This window comes from Dermacentor variabilis, chromosome 6 (genome assembly GCF_050947875.1).
Source record: "Dermacentor variabilis isolate Ectoservices chromosome 6, ASM5094787v1, whole genome shotgun sequence".
Lineage (NCBI taxonomy): Eukaryota > Metazoa > Arthropoda > Arachnida > Ixodida > Ixodidae > Dermacentor > Dermacentor variabilis.
In genome coordinates this window covers 29,424,600-29,438,812 of record NC_134573.1, presented here as the reverse complement: position 1 = coordinate 29,438,812, position 14,213 = coordinate 29,424,600, and the positions used below count along the sequence as shown (strand labels likewise).

General features: G+C 45.2%; 1 protein-coding gene across 2 annotated transcripts in view; it reads right to left on the bottom strand.

Annotated features, from left to right (window-relative positions):
• Positions 1-14,213, bottom strand: part of LOC142584710 (RNA transcription, translation and transport factor protein) — a 58,656-nt gene that overhangs the window by 6,230 nt on the left and 38,213 nt on the right. For both annotated transcript variants that reach the window (XM_075694917.1, XM_075694918.1), the window contains exons 6-7: positions 9,780-9,851; positions 1,436-1,484 (exon numbers count right to left, since the gene is read on the bottom strand). In XM_075694917.1, the coding sequence (XP_075551032.1) occupies positions 1,436-1,484; positions 9,780-9,851 (121 nt within the window). The remainder of the gene's footprint in view (positions 1-1,435; positions 1,485-9,779; positions 9,852-14,213) is intronic.

The following is a 14,213-nucleotide window of genomic DNA, read 5'->3' as shown; positions in this document are numbered from 1 at the left end:
GTTGTGTACAAGCCATTGAATGAGCAGACTCGGCAGTGCAAGTTCCGCATTCTCACTGACGTCGTGGTCATAAGGATGCTTCGCAGCTCCAACGCAGGCTGCATTTTTCACTGTTCTCTGGCTCACATCTGATACTGACCACAATGCCCACGAGATACCACTGCTCCAGGCTAACCATTGTGAAATTTTCCTTAACAGGTTTGCTTTAATAGAGTATAAAGCTGTGCCACAAGAAACTGCTGCAAAATCTTTATGGAACAATTACATGTTCTGCTTATTTAAGGTGAACAAGTTCTCTTGCCTTAAAAATTCAGAGCTAAATACATATGCAATGTATGTGAACATTGGCCAGCTTTGAAAATTCATGCCAAGATAATTATCTGCCTTTCTTAAAGCAAAAAGGCAATGCAAGGTCGGAAAAAGCAAAACCAGAACTGGTGCCAAACTTACCCAGACTATTTTTTGTAGGAATACCTACATGTGAAGAAGCTCTACCCCCGTAGTCTTTGCTTTGTAGCCAAGAAAAAATTTAGCAATTACAGATGCCTCTCCTCAGCAACGTGTAAACGGAAACATCAAATCCCTTCTCCGTGCATCCCTAAGTGTTGCGGCCGAGTAATAACCGTCTGGCTGCCAATGCAACAGCCCTAGCTGTGCAAATAGCTATGTCACTGATAGCTTGCTAGATTCTTGTTGTACAATGTCACGAGACTTCCAAACATGTGCAGCACCGCTGCATCTCTTGGCCAAAATTTTTTTCAAGCATTAAATTTTGTGAAGTTTTTTGATATTCAATATTCGACTCGAAAATCTTCAATTAGGTATTTGCAGACCTCTAACAAAAAGGAGCAGCTATGGAACAGAATTGTTACCTTATCCTAACATGCAGCCTGTGAGATGTGATGGATATTGCAAAACTGTTCTCAAACGGGATCAAATGTGCATCAATTTTCGCAACCTACATTGGCATACATTGGCATACAAGCCAATGTATGCTTTGCTGGCCAACACATTGACACCAAAAGTAAGGAGATGCACTTGTTTGTGAAAATCATGTTGATGCATATGAAGTTCAGAGGGCTCTGCTACTGCCATACTGCAGGAGAAGACATATGCGAGAGAGCAAAATGTTACTCGTAAAGGAGATGCGAATATGTGTGCACACTGTTTCATGGCATCACCCTTTGCATAAGTTGACAAAAATTGTGCCTTTCATGCAGATTTTGTTTAATCGTAGAATTTTAAGTGAGATTTGCAGACATAATAATCGAACAAAAATACTGTTACTGTTTTCTCTGTCCATTTAGAAGATCTAGATTTTTTTTTTATTCTGGCCCTATGGAATCTGAATTTAATGACCTTATGGCTTTGCATACAAGACAGGGCAGTCCTATTAAAAAAAAAAAAAAAAGAAGGCTGACAAGTGTGTACTCACCTCCAGTGTCGAAACCTAGGCTGCTCTCTTTCAATGGATAAGGTTTGCCCTGCAAACAAAGATAAGGGTACAGTTGAACCTTGAGATCACAAAGTCAGTAAAATCAGCAATTTGCTTCACTATATCAAAATTTTGCTATAATGAAATGAGATTTACTTATACGAGTACAGTCCTCAACGAATTTTTCTGACATGGAACGTGCCACAATATTTTCCATATTATTGGGCAATAGGAAAAGAGCAAATTCAAATAAGAAAAAAATTAATTTCGTTGAACTTGAAAGCCGGCGATGAAAGATACTGTGTGACCTGTGTCGACGATACGTTCATATCGGCGGCACGAAGTGAAGCCAGCTGTGCTTCCGCGTCCTCCCCAACCATGCGGCTAATAGTGTTGTCCACAGTCGGACGGCACTACCCTGCAAAGCACCAGCGGCGGGGAGTGAATTGCCTCTCGCTTCACTGCGTCCCCGACGTAGTGAAGTGTGCAAGGTGCACACTCTTCGAACACGCATATCTAAAATGGGGCGCGCGTGGGGCTCAGCCGCTATGACATCCGTGCACTGCCGCACTAAAGAAGGAGATGCGCACCAACCCTCGCACCTTTTTGCCCCTTTGTTGTGCGGGAAGACTGCACTCATCGAGCCACTGTTCTCCTCGGCTCATCCTCAACACGTTTTCATTCTCGTCCAAAGCTCGCGGCACGCGAAGTGTGATAGGCTCTTGTCACACTTGGACTTCACACGAAACGTGATGCTACTCTGCTTCTGCAGTTGCTCTCGATCGCGCGGTGCACTATTTGAGAGTTGCGTTCACAAGTGGCCGCACGTAATTCAACCACTCCACCATCTGCATCCACGGAGGTTTCTATTTATTGCCTCGGTATTTCTTTGCGGCAGGAGTGAAATTTCATTATATTGAAATTGCATGTAAACACACTTTGTTATACTAACGTCCTACATACATGGTCTTCCACAGGCAAGGCGCTACAAAAAGCTGAATACTTTCTTATCTAGAATTTTGCTATATCAGAGATTGTTACATCGAGGTTTAATTGTACAGGCTCAGTCAAAAACTCTTCTACTGGCACTCCCCCCAAAAAACATTCTCGCAGAACTTTTCAAAGTAACCGCTCATTATATAAGACAGAGAGTGTGAGAGATACAGACAAAAGTTTGCACATTCCAGCACATGCCAGAAAAAGCACTGCGCATTCAGAAGGAAAAAATTTGGGGGACGCTTAAGCTTCGCCTTCAAGAGCAGAACGCGATAGCATTAAAAGAACCCCGACTGCTTCTCACGTTTCCCAGCAGCTGCAGCTTACGCAACCAAAATGTTCGTCGAAAAATGCTAGTGGCAAACGCTAAGCACAAAGGTGAGTTTTCTGGTAGAAACGTGGCCTCTTGCGTGGGCCGATCCCAGAGACAGGCACAGATGCACTAAAAATTACATCATTTTCAGGCCTCTGTTATTGTTTCGAACTTTTAATATTTCAGTCCGAGAAGATTTAACATAAAAGGCATGCGCTGTCAGTGTTTTGTTTCGTGACATTTGTTTGTGGACTGTCATTCTCAATATTCCGAGGATAACTTTGTCAAGAATGCAAGACAACATATCGGCAACTTTAGTGATAGAATGATGTGGCAATATAACCTGCATATACTGCACGTCACACAGCAAGGTGCGGCATATACATATATACCTAAATACGTGTGGCAATTTTCACTCACAGGGCGCCAACACTGCTCTATGACACTGACACTGAATATTCAGCGACACGGGGCCGTTTACAGTCACATTAAAATGTAGCGCGGCTTTACAGCACACACAGAGGGCTTAATGGCCTGTTTTGCAACTGCCATTTCACATTGGGGCACCCTTCCTACCTGCCTCAGATAGATGCAAAAAGGTAGTGGTTTTCTTCTCGTTTCATAAGACAGCATCTAGTCACCACCTAACTGCCCCCTCTTTCCCAACCGCTACAAACATCCCACCATTTGCACACATCGTAATTTCAAATGCATGTTAAGATACAGACGTTCAATTCATTATCTATAACACATGCGCTTGAACTAACACCAAGCTTAGTGACTTTCTCGCTATGATAATCAACACTCATTTCCTGCTCTGATGCCATAACCTACCTGCATGATGCCCACCCCTGAGCAAATTAAGTACGGGTGTGCAAATACCGAATAGTAGTAGATTTCGAATGGAATATAAAATCAAATTGAGAAAAAAATGCCCAATATTGAACATGTATCAGAAAATTTAACACAAACATTTATGCTTCCAAACTTTATGCAAAAAACAGTGCTGGAACATGCTCAGGAGGCTAATCACTTAACAAGAATCTTGCTAGCTATGAGTAATTGAGCTCACCTATGAATCGAATTTCATAGTACACTCTACTAGAAATAAAGGGAATACCAAATTAGTATACCAGCACCGATAACTACTCATTTCGTATACGAAGGTCTGAAAATATTTTTCGGAGATGGAATACCTGCCAGATAGAACTCAGTGCTTTTTTTCCCCTCTGAGGCTGAAGGAATAGCGATGTTGTCCCAAATACCAATTTGGCTTTCAGTTTAATAGTGGGCCGTACCGTGCGTAATGGCAATCTTCTACTGCTGCTTAGAAAGCGGAGGGCTTTTTCATATTTATGGCAGAACCTTTCTGTAGGTTATTGTTATGGTATCAATCGTCACTTACAGCGCATACATAGACGAGGGACAAAAAAGGACGACAAAGACAAGCGCTGACTTCCAATTGGTTCCAACTGGTTTGTCTTAACGTCTGGTTACAAGAACACAGCAATAAAGTGCGCAAAGGGTGCGAACGGTGTTCATTGCGCACAGTGTGGCTGTATACCGCTTTTAGAAGAAACCACTATCTTAGCGAGGCATTCTAATGAATGCACCAGACTTATCATCGAAGCAGCAGCAATTGCCAATGGTGACTCAGTTAGCAAGCCATCAATTGCATTAACTGACAAAGAACTCGTTTTTCTGAGGTCGCACATGCGCTCTCGTTGTTCTTAGGTCATGAATTTTGAATGCACCCTCATGTCAAGTTGTTGCTTTGTAGGGGGCGCTTTTGTCTTGGTGTCCCAGTATATATATGTATGTTTCTCATAATAAAAACCAGTTGGAAGTCAGCGCTTATCTTTGTCGTCCTTTTTGTCTCTCGTCTATGTATGCGCTGTAAGTGACGATTGATACCATGGAATACCAACTAGCCCGTACCCAAACCTTGTGTCGGTTATTGTCAGCTTATTAAAATGCCAATCTGCACAACAGACAAAAGTGGGTAATGCGCATCACGTCACTCGGCAGCACTCTGAGAGGTCATTGCTGCCTTACGCGTTGACTGCGGTCGGTAGAGTTCTCAAATAGGGAGGCCCACGGCAATGTCCCTCCCCCTTTTTTTTCTTCGTCCGCGTCCATTTACTGTCTGTTTAAATGCATCTGCATCCAGTGGTCAGTGCACTGTCACATATTTTCGAGCCTGCCAAGTAAATCCAAAGCTATTCTTGTGACAGGCCTTGCTTGGGGCTATGAAAAGAGACCATTGTGCGCCTACGAATAGCATTCGGAACGAGGCGCCATCGTACGGTACTTTGCAAAGATGGCAGCCGTGAACATGCAACGATCATCCAGTGCATTCGCTTTCGTTGGCAAGGTGGTTTGTAGACTTGCCGAGGGTTGTGTGACTGGCATATGAATAGATCTGCGTTGATTTGGTAACCGTAACTTTAGTCGCTGACACCTGACGACGAATCTCCGAATAGGCCTAATGGGCTATTCGTCATATTTGTCATTCGTCATGGGCTATTCGTATTCGTCATATTCGTCAATTTTCGTTATAGCCAGTGGTGTGACCATGACGAAAATTTACCGCCGGTCGGTGTGATAATGGGCTGCAAATCGTTGTGGAAAGCTTGTCGCTAATGTGTTCCTCTGAATGGCTCATCAGTGACCGGTCGCGAAATCGTGCATACGGGTTAGCTTGACGGCTGTTGAAGTGTTCGGGTCTACGGTCGACCAGCTGGCAACTACCGCGAACAAGCGTGCTAAGTTGGTCTGCAGTTCGCATGTGGGTAGAAACCTCCGAACTGCACGAATCTGCATGCGTGAACATTAAACTCGCATATTCAATGTGATCAGCATGCATTGCAGTGGCTAATCAGACCGATCTTGACACATGCTTTCATGCCTTCCATAAGTGCTGCTGTTGTGGTTCCCTGAATTCGCATCACATTAATCGTTTCGATCGGTATAGTCAACCTTGTACCGACAGAGATTGCATGCCGTCGTAACGCTGCACGCTTCAAGGCGCCGACCACGGCCAGGTCATTCGCCGAAGCCACCGATATTCAAAACATCAAATATTCGAGAAATCAAATACAGTCGACTCTCGTTACAACAGACCCTGATAATCCAACAAAAAGCGTGTTTTATTCGAAGCCCATAATATCTAGTAATTTCATTGCGATGTCTAACAACTCCATCGCAAAGAGTGAGTGACAAATGTCCAAAGTAAAAAACAACAAGAAAAGTCGCAGTTTCGCCTGAAAGACGAAGCAGACGAAGCAAGACATGCGTGGCAACAGCACCGCGAGACTTGACTTCTGTGCTGTCTCTAGTTTCAACGCGAACTAAACGTCAAAAGCACAATGCATACGAAGGTACCGGCACTGGGCGCACTTTGTCCACGTCGCAGATCGCTTCCAAGATGCAGTGCCCACGTGGGCGCACACTTAAGCCCCTTGAATGAGACTAAAGGTAGCAACATTCCTACTCGACCGGCCTCCTCGCTGCTCACTCTTTCTCTCAGCGCTCGCCCTCGTAGTGTGGTCATTCGCTCCAAGGCCATCCATAGAGTTACACTAGGTGAGACATTAAAAATTGTTGTTGGGTGTTTGAGCATGCATTGTTACCGTATTGAAGGCTTGTTTATTGTGTGCTGTGCTAGGAGAAATACTGGAATGCTAAGAAACTGGTAAAAGAAGATGATTTTCGTGTTTTTTTGGCACTATAACTGTTCACTCGTTTTGCCGCTTTGGGTTGGCTGCCTGCCAGTTAGAAGTCCAGTTAGAAGCCTTCTCAGGCTAGCTTCGTGGACAAATTCCTTTCAGTGTAAAGTTCTAGCACAAAAATCGAGCTCTTTGTCTCGCCAGTAATGTATACATGATGTACACGATGATCATGTACCTGCCACAGCTTTATTTGAGTATTACGTCATCCCCGAATACAGTCGAACCCAGCTATATCGAACTCGCAAAAACACGCCTATCAGTTCAATATAGAGCATAATTCGATATAAGCCTGCTAAATAATTGGATGTCATAAAAGCACATACCATTTATAAAATCACTTTATTGATTAAACTAGCTTAGTTTCGCACGAAATAGTCCTGCATTTTCTTCTGCTTTGGCAATTTCGCTGCCTGCGACGCACGCACTTTTCCACATTAAGGAGTCGGAGCAGCTGAGGCCGCAACTTTCCGCATTCGCGCAGAAGCACTGGACTAGTGCGAACGCACCAATCATTTCGGAGGATGTGGGACCGTCGTTGCTTTCCTCATTGTGCCCACTTTCACTTGTGCTCGGTACGATGTTGGCAATGTAGTCTTCGTTTTCGGGCTCTCCCATGGTTGCGACACGTCATTTGCGCTCACAAACTCATCCACCGTTGATCCGTCAACAGCTTCCGGAAATTCTGACAGTTCGCTCCAAACTTTGGCAACACTGGCAACGGCTTCGTCGCATTCATCAGAATTTACGGTCATCACCAAGCACGCGGAAGTCGGCACGGCTGAAGCAATTTCAGATTAACCACTCGTACACGGCCGTGCGTACGGGTTGGGCGCCACGGGCACCGGGTCGCGAGTTTGGACGCTTTAGCCCTAATCTCCCCCTTATTCTTCAAGATTGTGCCGAGAGTGCTCCTCGGAATCTTGTGCTCTGCGGGGACATCCGACTTCTCACCGCGTTCGACACAATTTATGATTGCGAGCTTCACGACAAAAGGCAAATTCTGCCGCTTCATCACGGCAACACTGCGGGAGAAGGCCTACAAGGCGCACACAAAAACAGCGAGACAAGTCGCACTTCCGCCATCTTGCACGACGAGGGCACAAGAGCATCTGATTGGCTGTCTGAGCAAGCGCTGTGGGCGGGCCAGGATCATTTTTTGCAGGGGTGTGCCGACGGCTCGTCCGAGGCAGCGCGGTCGGGCGCGGTCACGGTAGGGAGAGCGGTTGGATGGAGCCGCGCAGCCGGGTTTTCTCCGCCACCGCGAGGGAAAGCCAACTTCCGGGGGCACTTTCCGCCGCTTGACGTTCGATATATCGGGTGTCGCTGCTATTTTTGTTCGATGTAAGCGTAATTTTTGCGATATATACTCATTGTAACTATATTGTGTCCAGAAATTGTTCGATATATAGAATAATTCGATGTAAACGGGTTCGATATAGTCGGGTTCGACTGTAGTGTACCTCCAGGCAAAAACACTGTCGTGGCTTGCACAGATCAAGTCGCTTCGCGAGTTATTCCTACTGCATTGATCAGCTTCTTTATTAGGCTTTCTAACGACACTTGCCTGGCATGAAAGGGCTGCGATGAAGTCAAGGTTTCGCTGGTACACGTGAAAGGTGATGTATTTGCGTGTGTGCAGCACTAGGTAGCTGCTAATTCAACAACTCAAATGTGTTTACGCTGCTTGAAGTGCGTACGTGTATACTTGCACAAACCTAATCAACTGCCATGTGCCCAGCTTGTGCAACTTTATAATTTAATCATCGTAGTACCATGAAGACGGAAAGCAAGGTGTGTGACATCTTTGCCTGAATAATGCCACCAGTGTCATGTCTACATGACGCTGGCATTACTTGCGCAACCAATGCGGAACATCTCTGCTATTCTCGTCGTTTCAGCGTGGCGCTGGCATCTCTTTACGCAGTGAAACTGGTCCTATGCTTTTATGACAAACTGGTGCCGTTGGCTCTCAAGCGCAAACGCCACAGTGTATCATGTACTTCATTCGTAAACAAAGCATATGCAAGGACGAAAGTTGCACATAGAAATAGTTTCCGTCAATGAGCACTTTCCCTCTTTCGTTTGTGCAGTTCCAAGCTAATATGAGCCAACAAACTCGTGCACTACTTTATTCTGCCGAGACGGCGAAAGGGAGAAAACCTACTTAAAATATTAAAAATCATTTACACTTGGTAATGAACAACTTGTCCTTGGAAAATATATTTGCAGTGCCTGACAAAAGCATCAACTGACAAAGCTACGCACTCTCAGCATCCCAACAATAATGCGTGTTATATTTCTAGCACGATATATGACAGAACACAGCCTATGCACTCCCTAGCTTCATAAACCTGTTGGCGATAGTGCGTTCAGGAAAACAAATCTGAACGAGCACCGAGAATAGCACCCGTTCATAAGCTTACGCATGCCTGAGCTCCATAATAAAGCTTCGTTTGTACACGTTTGCACCTCCAGTACTCTTAAAATTAATCCCTAACATAAAAAAAAAAACGAGTTCTGCAATGATGTGGTTAGACATGAAACTTAGCTAAAACATGCGAAATCCTTTGCAAATGCCTTGCCACGGAAACTTGACGGCCAACTGTCATGGTGGCGCATGCGCCGAGACGCAGAAAAGAAGAAAAAGAAATAGAGAAAAAAGTGCGAAAGATATCATGTAACGGCGCTCAACCAATTCGGAGACGCAGACCTTCTCTCCTGCATCCTTGCATGCTCCTCGCAGTAGTGGCGGCAGAAAGATAAAGGTATGTTGCTACTTTTGGTTTTATTCAGGGGACTTATGTGTACTTTGTCCACACTGCAAATTGCTTTCAAGATACAGCGGCTACGCCATATGCAGCAGACACAGGAATAGAACCCCCCTCTCTCTCATCTCCCCCATGCCTCGCATGTGAAAGAAGACGGCGCCTTTCACCCTGCCTTCCTCCCTCGTGTGCGTGATATTGAGCCGTGATCGCCGGCTGACCCTTGCAAGGCAGTAGGCAGTAGTCAGCTCGTGTAAACAAGGCAGAAGTATGTTTTGTACGCCCGATTTTGAAAAAAATTGCCGCTAATTTCACCCGCTGTAGTATGCTGCAGCGCGGCCTTTTAATAGCAAACTTCGCTGCATTAATAAAATAGGTAGGACAAACTAAGACTGAAATATAGTCCGTTATACCCGAATCCGTTGTAACGAGCATAGACTGTATTAGATATTTGATTCATGAAATTGAACATTTGAGTATTTGCACACCCCGAAAATTAAGATTAAAAAAATATGTGACGAGATGTCTGTCTGTCTCACCTGTGTGCTGCGCTGCTTGATCGCCTCCTGGCTGGTAGTGGAGAGCCGCTCCTGGATCAATGCACAAACGCCCTGCACAAGAGAACGAAGTGCAGCAAGGCGTCAGCGGAAGAACTTTGTAGAAGAACATCAGTAGAACACAGCCCTGAAATACTGCATTAGCTCTATTCTGACACACATTTTTTTCTGGAAAAGTTTACTACGGTGACATATGCCTTAGACTTAAGTACAAAACTTAGACACTGAATAAACATTTATATGATGGAATGGCTCCTCAGCCTAATACAAAAAATGGGAAAGCAGAGAACATGTGTCAGCAATCGAAGTTGCCGTGTGAGAAGAGGAGCCCACAAATGGTGTGAAAGCCAGAGTTCCCTAACAAAAGCCAGCAGAGACTCTAGGGCTGTGCCCCGGTCCTCTATGCTGCCCATCGGTTGGATTCACCCATCGGAGCTTAGTATGTCTTCTTGGCACAGGTGATTTCTCTGCACCAATTTATGAACCGGGGTGCATCGAAAGTGTCAGTCAAGAACAGGTTGACGCGTCCCGACGCTCGGAGATTTTGGCTGACTGCCGATGCTAGAATACCAGCCACACATCACCAGCGTGCACCAATCAGAGGTTGCAAGGCCTGCGGCAGCTATGCCGATGATGTCCGCCGATGCGAAGATGCCGACAACAATGACTGCCCGTATTCTTACTACGCACAACGCACACGACAGTGTTCCCGAGCAACAATGTTGTTGTATTACCACAACATTGTCGACCGTGGGTTGTGGAAGTGCGACGTTAATCCGTGACAAGTTCGATTGACAGTGACAAATCCAACCTGCCGACTGTCATTACGCCGGTCTCAATGATCGTCTGCTAAAACATCTAACCAAATCACGATTGCCGTAGCGCCTGTGCTTGGTGCATGTACATTTTGTTGTGCTCAAAACGAATGCAAACATGGATCCAAACTGTCCAAATCTGGATCCAAAGTCTGGATCATCAGTACTTGCCGACCGCTGATGTTAGCATTTAGCATAGGCCTAGCGCAGCCATCGATTTCGTGACTGGCGAGTGAACAATGCCAGCTGAGAAATTCTGTTGAAGGAAATGAAATATTTCGGATAAAATTGGATAACTCGCACTCATACTTTGGTCCTGGCAGGTGTATGCATTATTTAATGCAATGAAACTCTTGTTAATTCGGACGTACTTGGCCACAGATCGGTTCATTCGGACAACTCTCGGAGCAAATGTGTGACACAAAAGACAGAGAGAAAAAAAAATCCCCGCCCCTTCCAGTCCGTGGAAATGGTCAAACAGCGAAGCTGTGCTAGTTACACCTAGTGTTACACATGCAAGTCATACTTTGCAAGCAGTCTTTATTGTAAATCATTTGTTTCAGCTTTCTTCATTCATTTCTTTCACCTTTCTTCACTTCATTTTTGCTTTTGCGTGCTTTGCGTGGCAAACATGCTTTAGGAGGTTTTTATTTTTTGCAGTTCTTCCAGTGTGCTTTTCTTTTTTTTTGCACATATAAGGTTTCTGTCTGCGTTTTGCCATGCTTTTCTTTTCGCGTGCAAGTTGCTCCGTCCATTTTTTTGTGTGTCAGTAATGAGAGCAAGGCTTGGCGTTAAATGAAAACCACCTGATTTTTTAAAAATTCATTTTGTGTGTAATGTTGCATTTGCTTGGTCTTGTGTTGTCGCTTCTACCGCTTGATATTGAGTTGTTGTCTCTTGTGTCTGCACTGCTCGGTGTGCCTCCTCCACTTGCAGTGCTCTGTCTGGAGACGTTGAATCTTGCATTGCTCGTTCTTGAGTTGACGGCAGATGATGGAGTTTAACATTTTACAATCACAGCCTTGTGCTTCAAAATTAAGTCTGTCCATCACGTAAGACAATGAATGGCTCATACACCCTTAAGCAATGGTTCATACCCCCGTAAGTACTCCCATTACGACTACAGAAGAGAAGCGGAATTCTATGCTGGAATGATGAGCGGCAACTGAGCCAGCTGTGGAAGATGACGACGATGCTCGAGCCATTGCTGATGATGATAGCTTTAGTGAACTATGACGACGGTGCAGGGTCCCCATAAACAGCTTCGCTGTAAAACGGCATTCACCGAAACAAAGCGGTGGAGTTTGCATGGCCATAGCATCATCAGTGGAAATCGTATGCGATTGATAGCAATGCCAGAATGGTTCGTGTCTATTTGTGCCTTTGCAGCCTTTATTCTTGCGTTTACTACCGTACATAGCATTGCGTTGGTCGTGTGCCTTCATGACTGCGTAATTGCCATCCACGACTGCGTCGATAGCGGCTGCGGTATCGTCCACAGCCTTTGCAGCAAATAGTAGTTTCGTTTTGACTCAGAGCGTGCATCAGCCGCGCAAGTTCAGAATCGCAAGGCTGCTGTCCATTATCGCGTCAACAGTGGCCGCAGTCTCATCCGTAGCTGTTGCGGCAAACAGTAGTTTCGTTTTTACTCGGTGCAACGCTGTCGAGGCTGAACAGCACCATCGACGTCGTGATGAGCGGCGACCTGGCGGCACTGGCAGAAAAATGAACAGGATGTGTGTGCAGTAGCGAAAAGCATCTCGGTGAAGACATGCATCGACTCCGCGCTGTGAGGGAACTTACGAGGCCGTCGTCGCTGCGAGCGCTAATTAGTTGTGAGATCAACTGCAGCTTCCGCACTGATCTTGTGAAAAATAGAAACAGTATTTTCCTATTTATTCAGTAAATCAAAGCGTGTTGACGTAGTAAGCACTTCTTTATTGTTTTCCTGATACCCTTGATAATTTGCATTCGGTTAATTCGGACATCGTTTTCGGTCCCGTGAAACCCGAATTAGTGAGGTTTTACTCTATTTAGTTCAGTTTGCATTGTACAGCTTTGAAATATAGCACTCCTGCCTCGTTGCGGTGTGGTGAATGAACCGCGCGGAACTTCGGATTGTGAAGTGTGGCGTGTTTCGTGTGTGAATTATCTGGTCTCAAGTGACTCAAGTTTAACGGGCGAGCTCTGGGCTCTTTCCAGTGGCGACGATAACATTCGAAAGCAAAAGACACAGTAGCCGAACAATGGGGAGTACATCTTCAGTCATGCCGTCCCTTTCAGCTGACAGTGCGCTCTTCGATTCAGCATTTGAAAGCCAGTTCAGTACAAGTTCACAGTGCTCCTTCACTCACTTTTTTTAACTGCAGGCATCTCATGAGCTAGTTCGAGATAAATCGCTCGTGCAGCACTTAAGAGCGCCGACGCACTGAAGGAAACATAACACACAGTGCTGTCATGTTTGAGTCTGTGGGTCCTTGTACTTGAGCACTACAAAAATAAATTATCTGTTTGCAATATGTACACCGTGTGTAATGCATAGGCAGGCCTGCATCACACAAGACCTATGCATGCAGCCGCGTGTACCAGGATTGCTTCGATGGCTGCTTGAAAAGCAGCACGCACTGAGTTAATGAAACTGTAATTGGCTTTTGATCTCTCTCTCTTTCTTTCTCTCTGTGTTTATTTTTTTATGGAAAGATTAGACCAGATGGTATGAGTGCATTGCAGGGACGGGGAAAAGGTGTCATCAGTGCTTTGTGCAGTCGGTTTGCTTAAACTTCCCAAACCTCTTCAGCTTCCACTAAAATGTTTCTCACTGTGATACTATAAACTATAGTTAGGAAAAACATTACCTTAAAACCAATTTCTAACGCATCTTCGTGGAATGTGTTCAATTAACAAGTTAACACTTCCTGTTCAATTAATAAGTTAACACTTCTATTACAGCATTATGCCGATACGCAGCATATGCGCATCAAATAAATATGTTCTGCAAAGGTGACTGACTGGGCCTGCAACAACAAACCTTGTGGTAGCACCGAAAAATGGGCTGTGACGCGGATAAGCCACAACAAAACTGCTGCGACCCCAACCTACTTTCCCGCATATGTCACCAGCAGTGTATTTAAAAATAGTCGCGTTCTTGGGTTTGTGTCCCATGCCTCCCTTCCTTGTGGACCTGAGGTTTTCCAATCACTCCACACATTTAGCGTTCTGCCGTGGCTTGAGTATCTATCAGTATAGTCCCTGTACCAAACTCACGTCCCTGACAAACTTGATCTTGTTCAATGTGGGGCAACACGCAGCCTCTACTCCTGTCTTTTCGGTCGTCGCAAGCTCATGCCAGCCTATGAGGATTGCCTGAAAGCCCTCAAGTGGAATACCCTGCAATACCAGCGCAACATTGCACTAGTCTGTCTATTCCGCAGGGCGCTTGACGGCTCTCTAGACAGCACTGAACTTTCTTCTTCAGTCCGTCTGAACAAGCGATCAGGACAACCCGAGCACCGTCACGCCTGTACAGCCCAACACCACACCTCCATGCTTTTATATGGCATATAAATTACAATTATATTTGCAAAACAATCCAACGCTATCA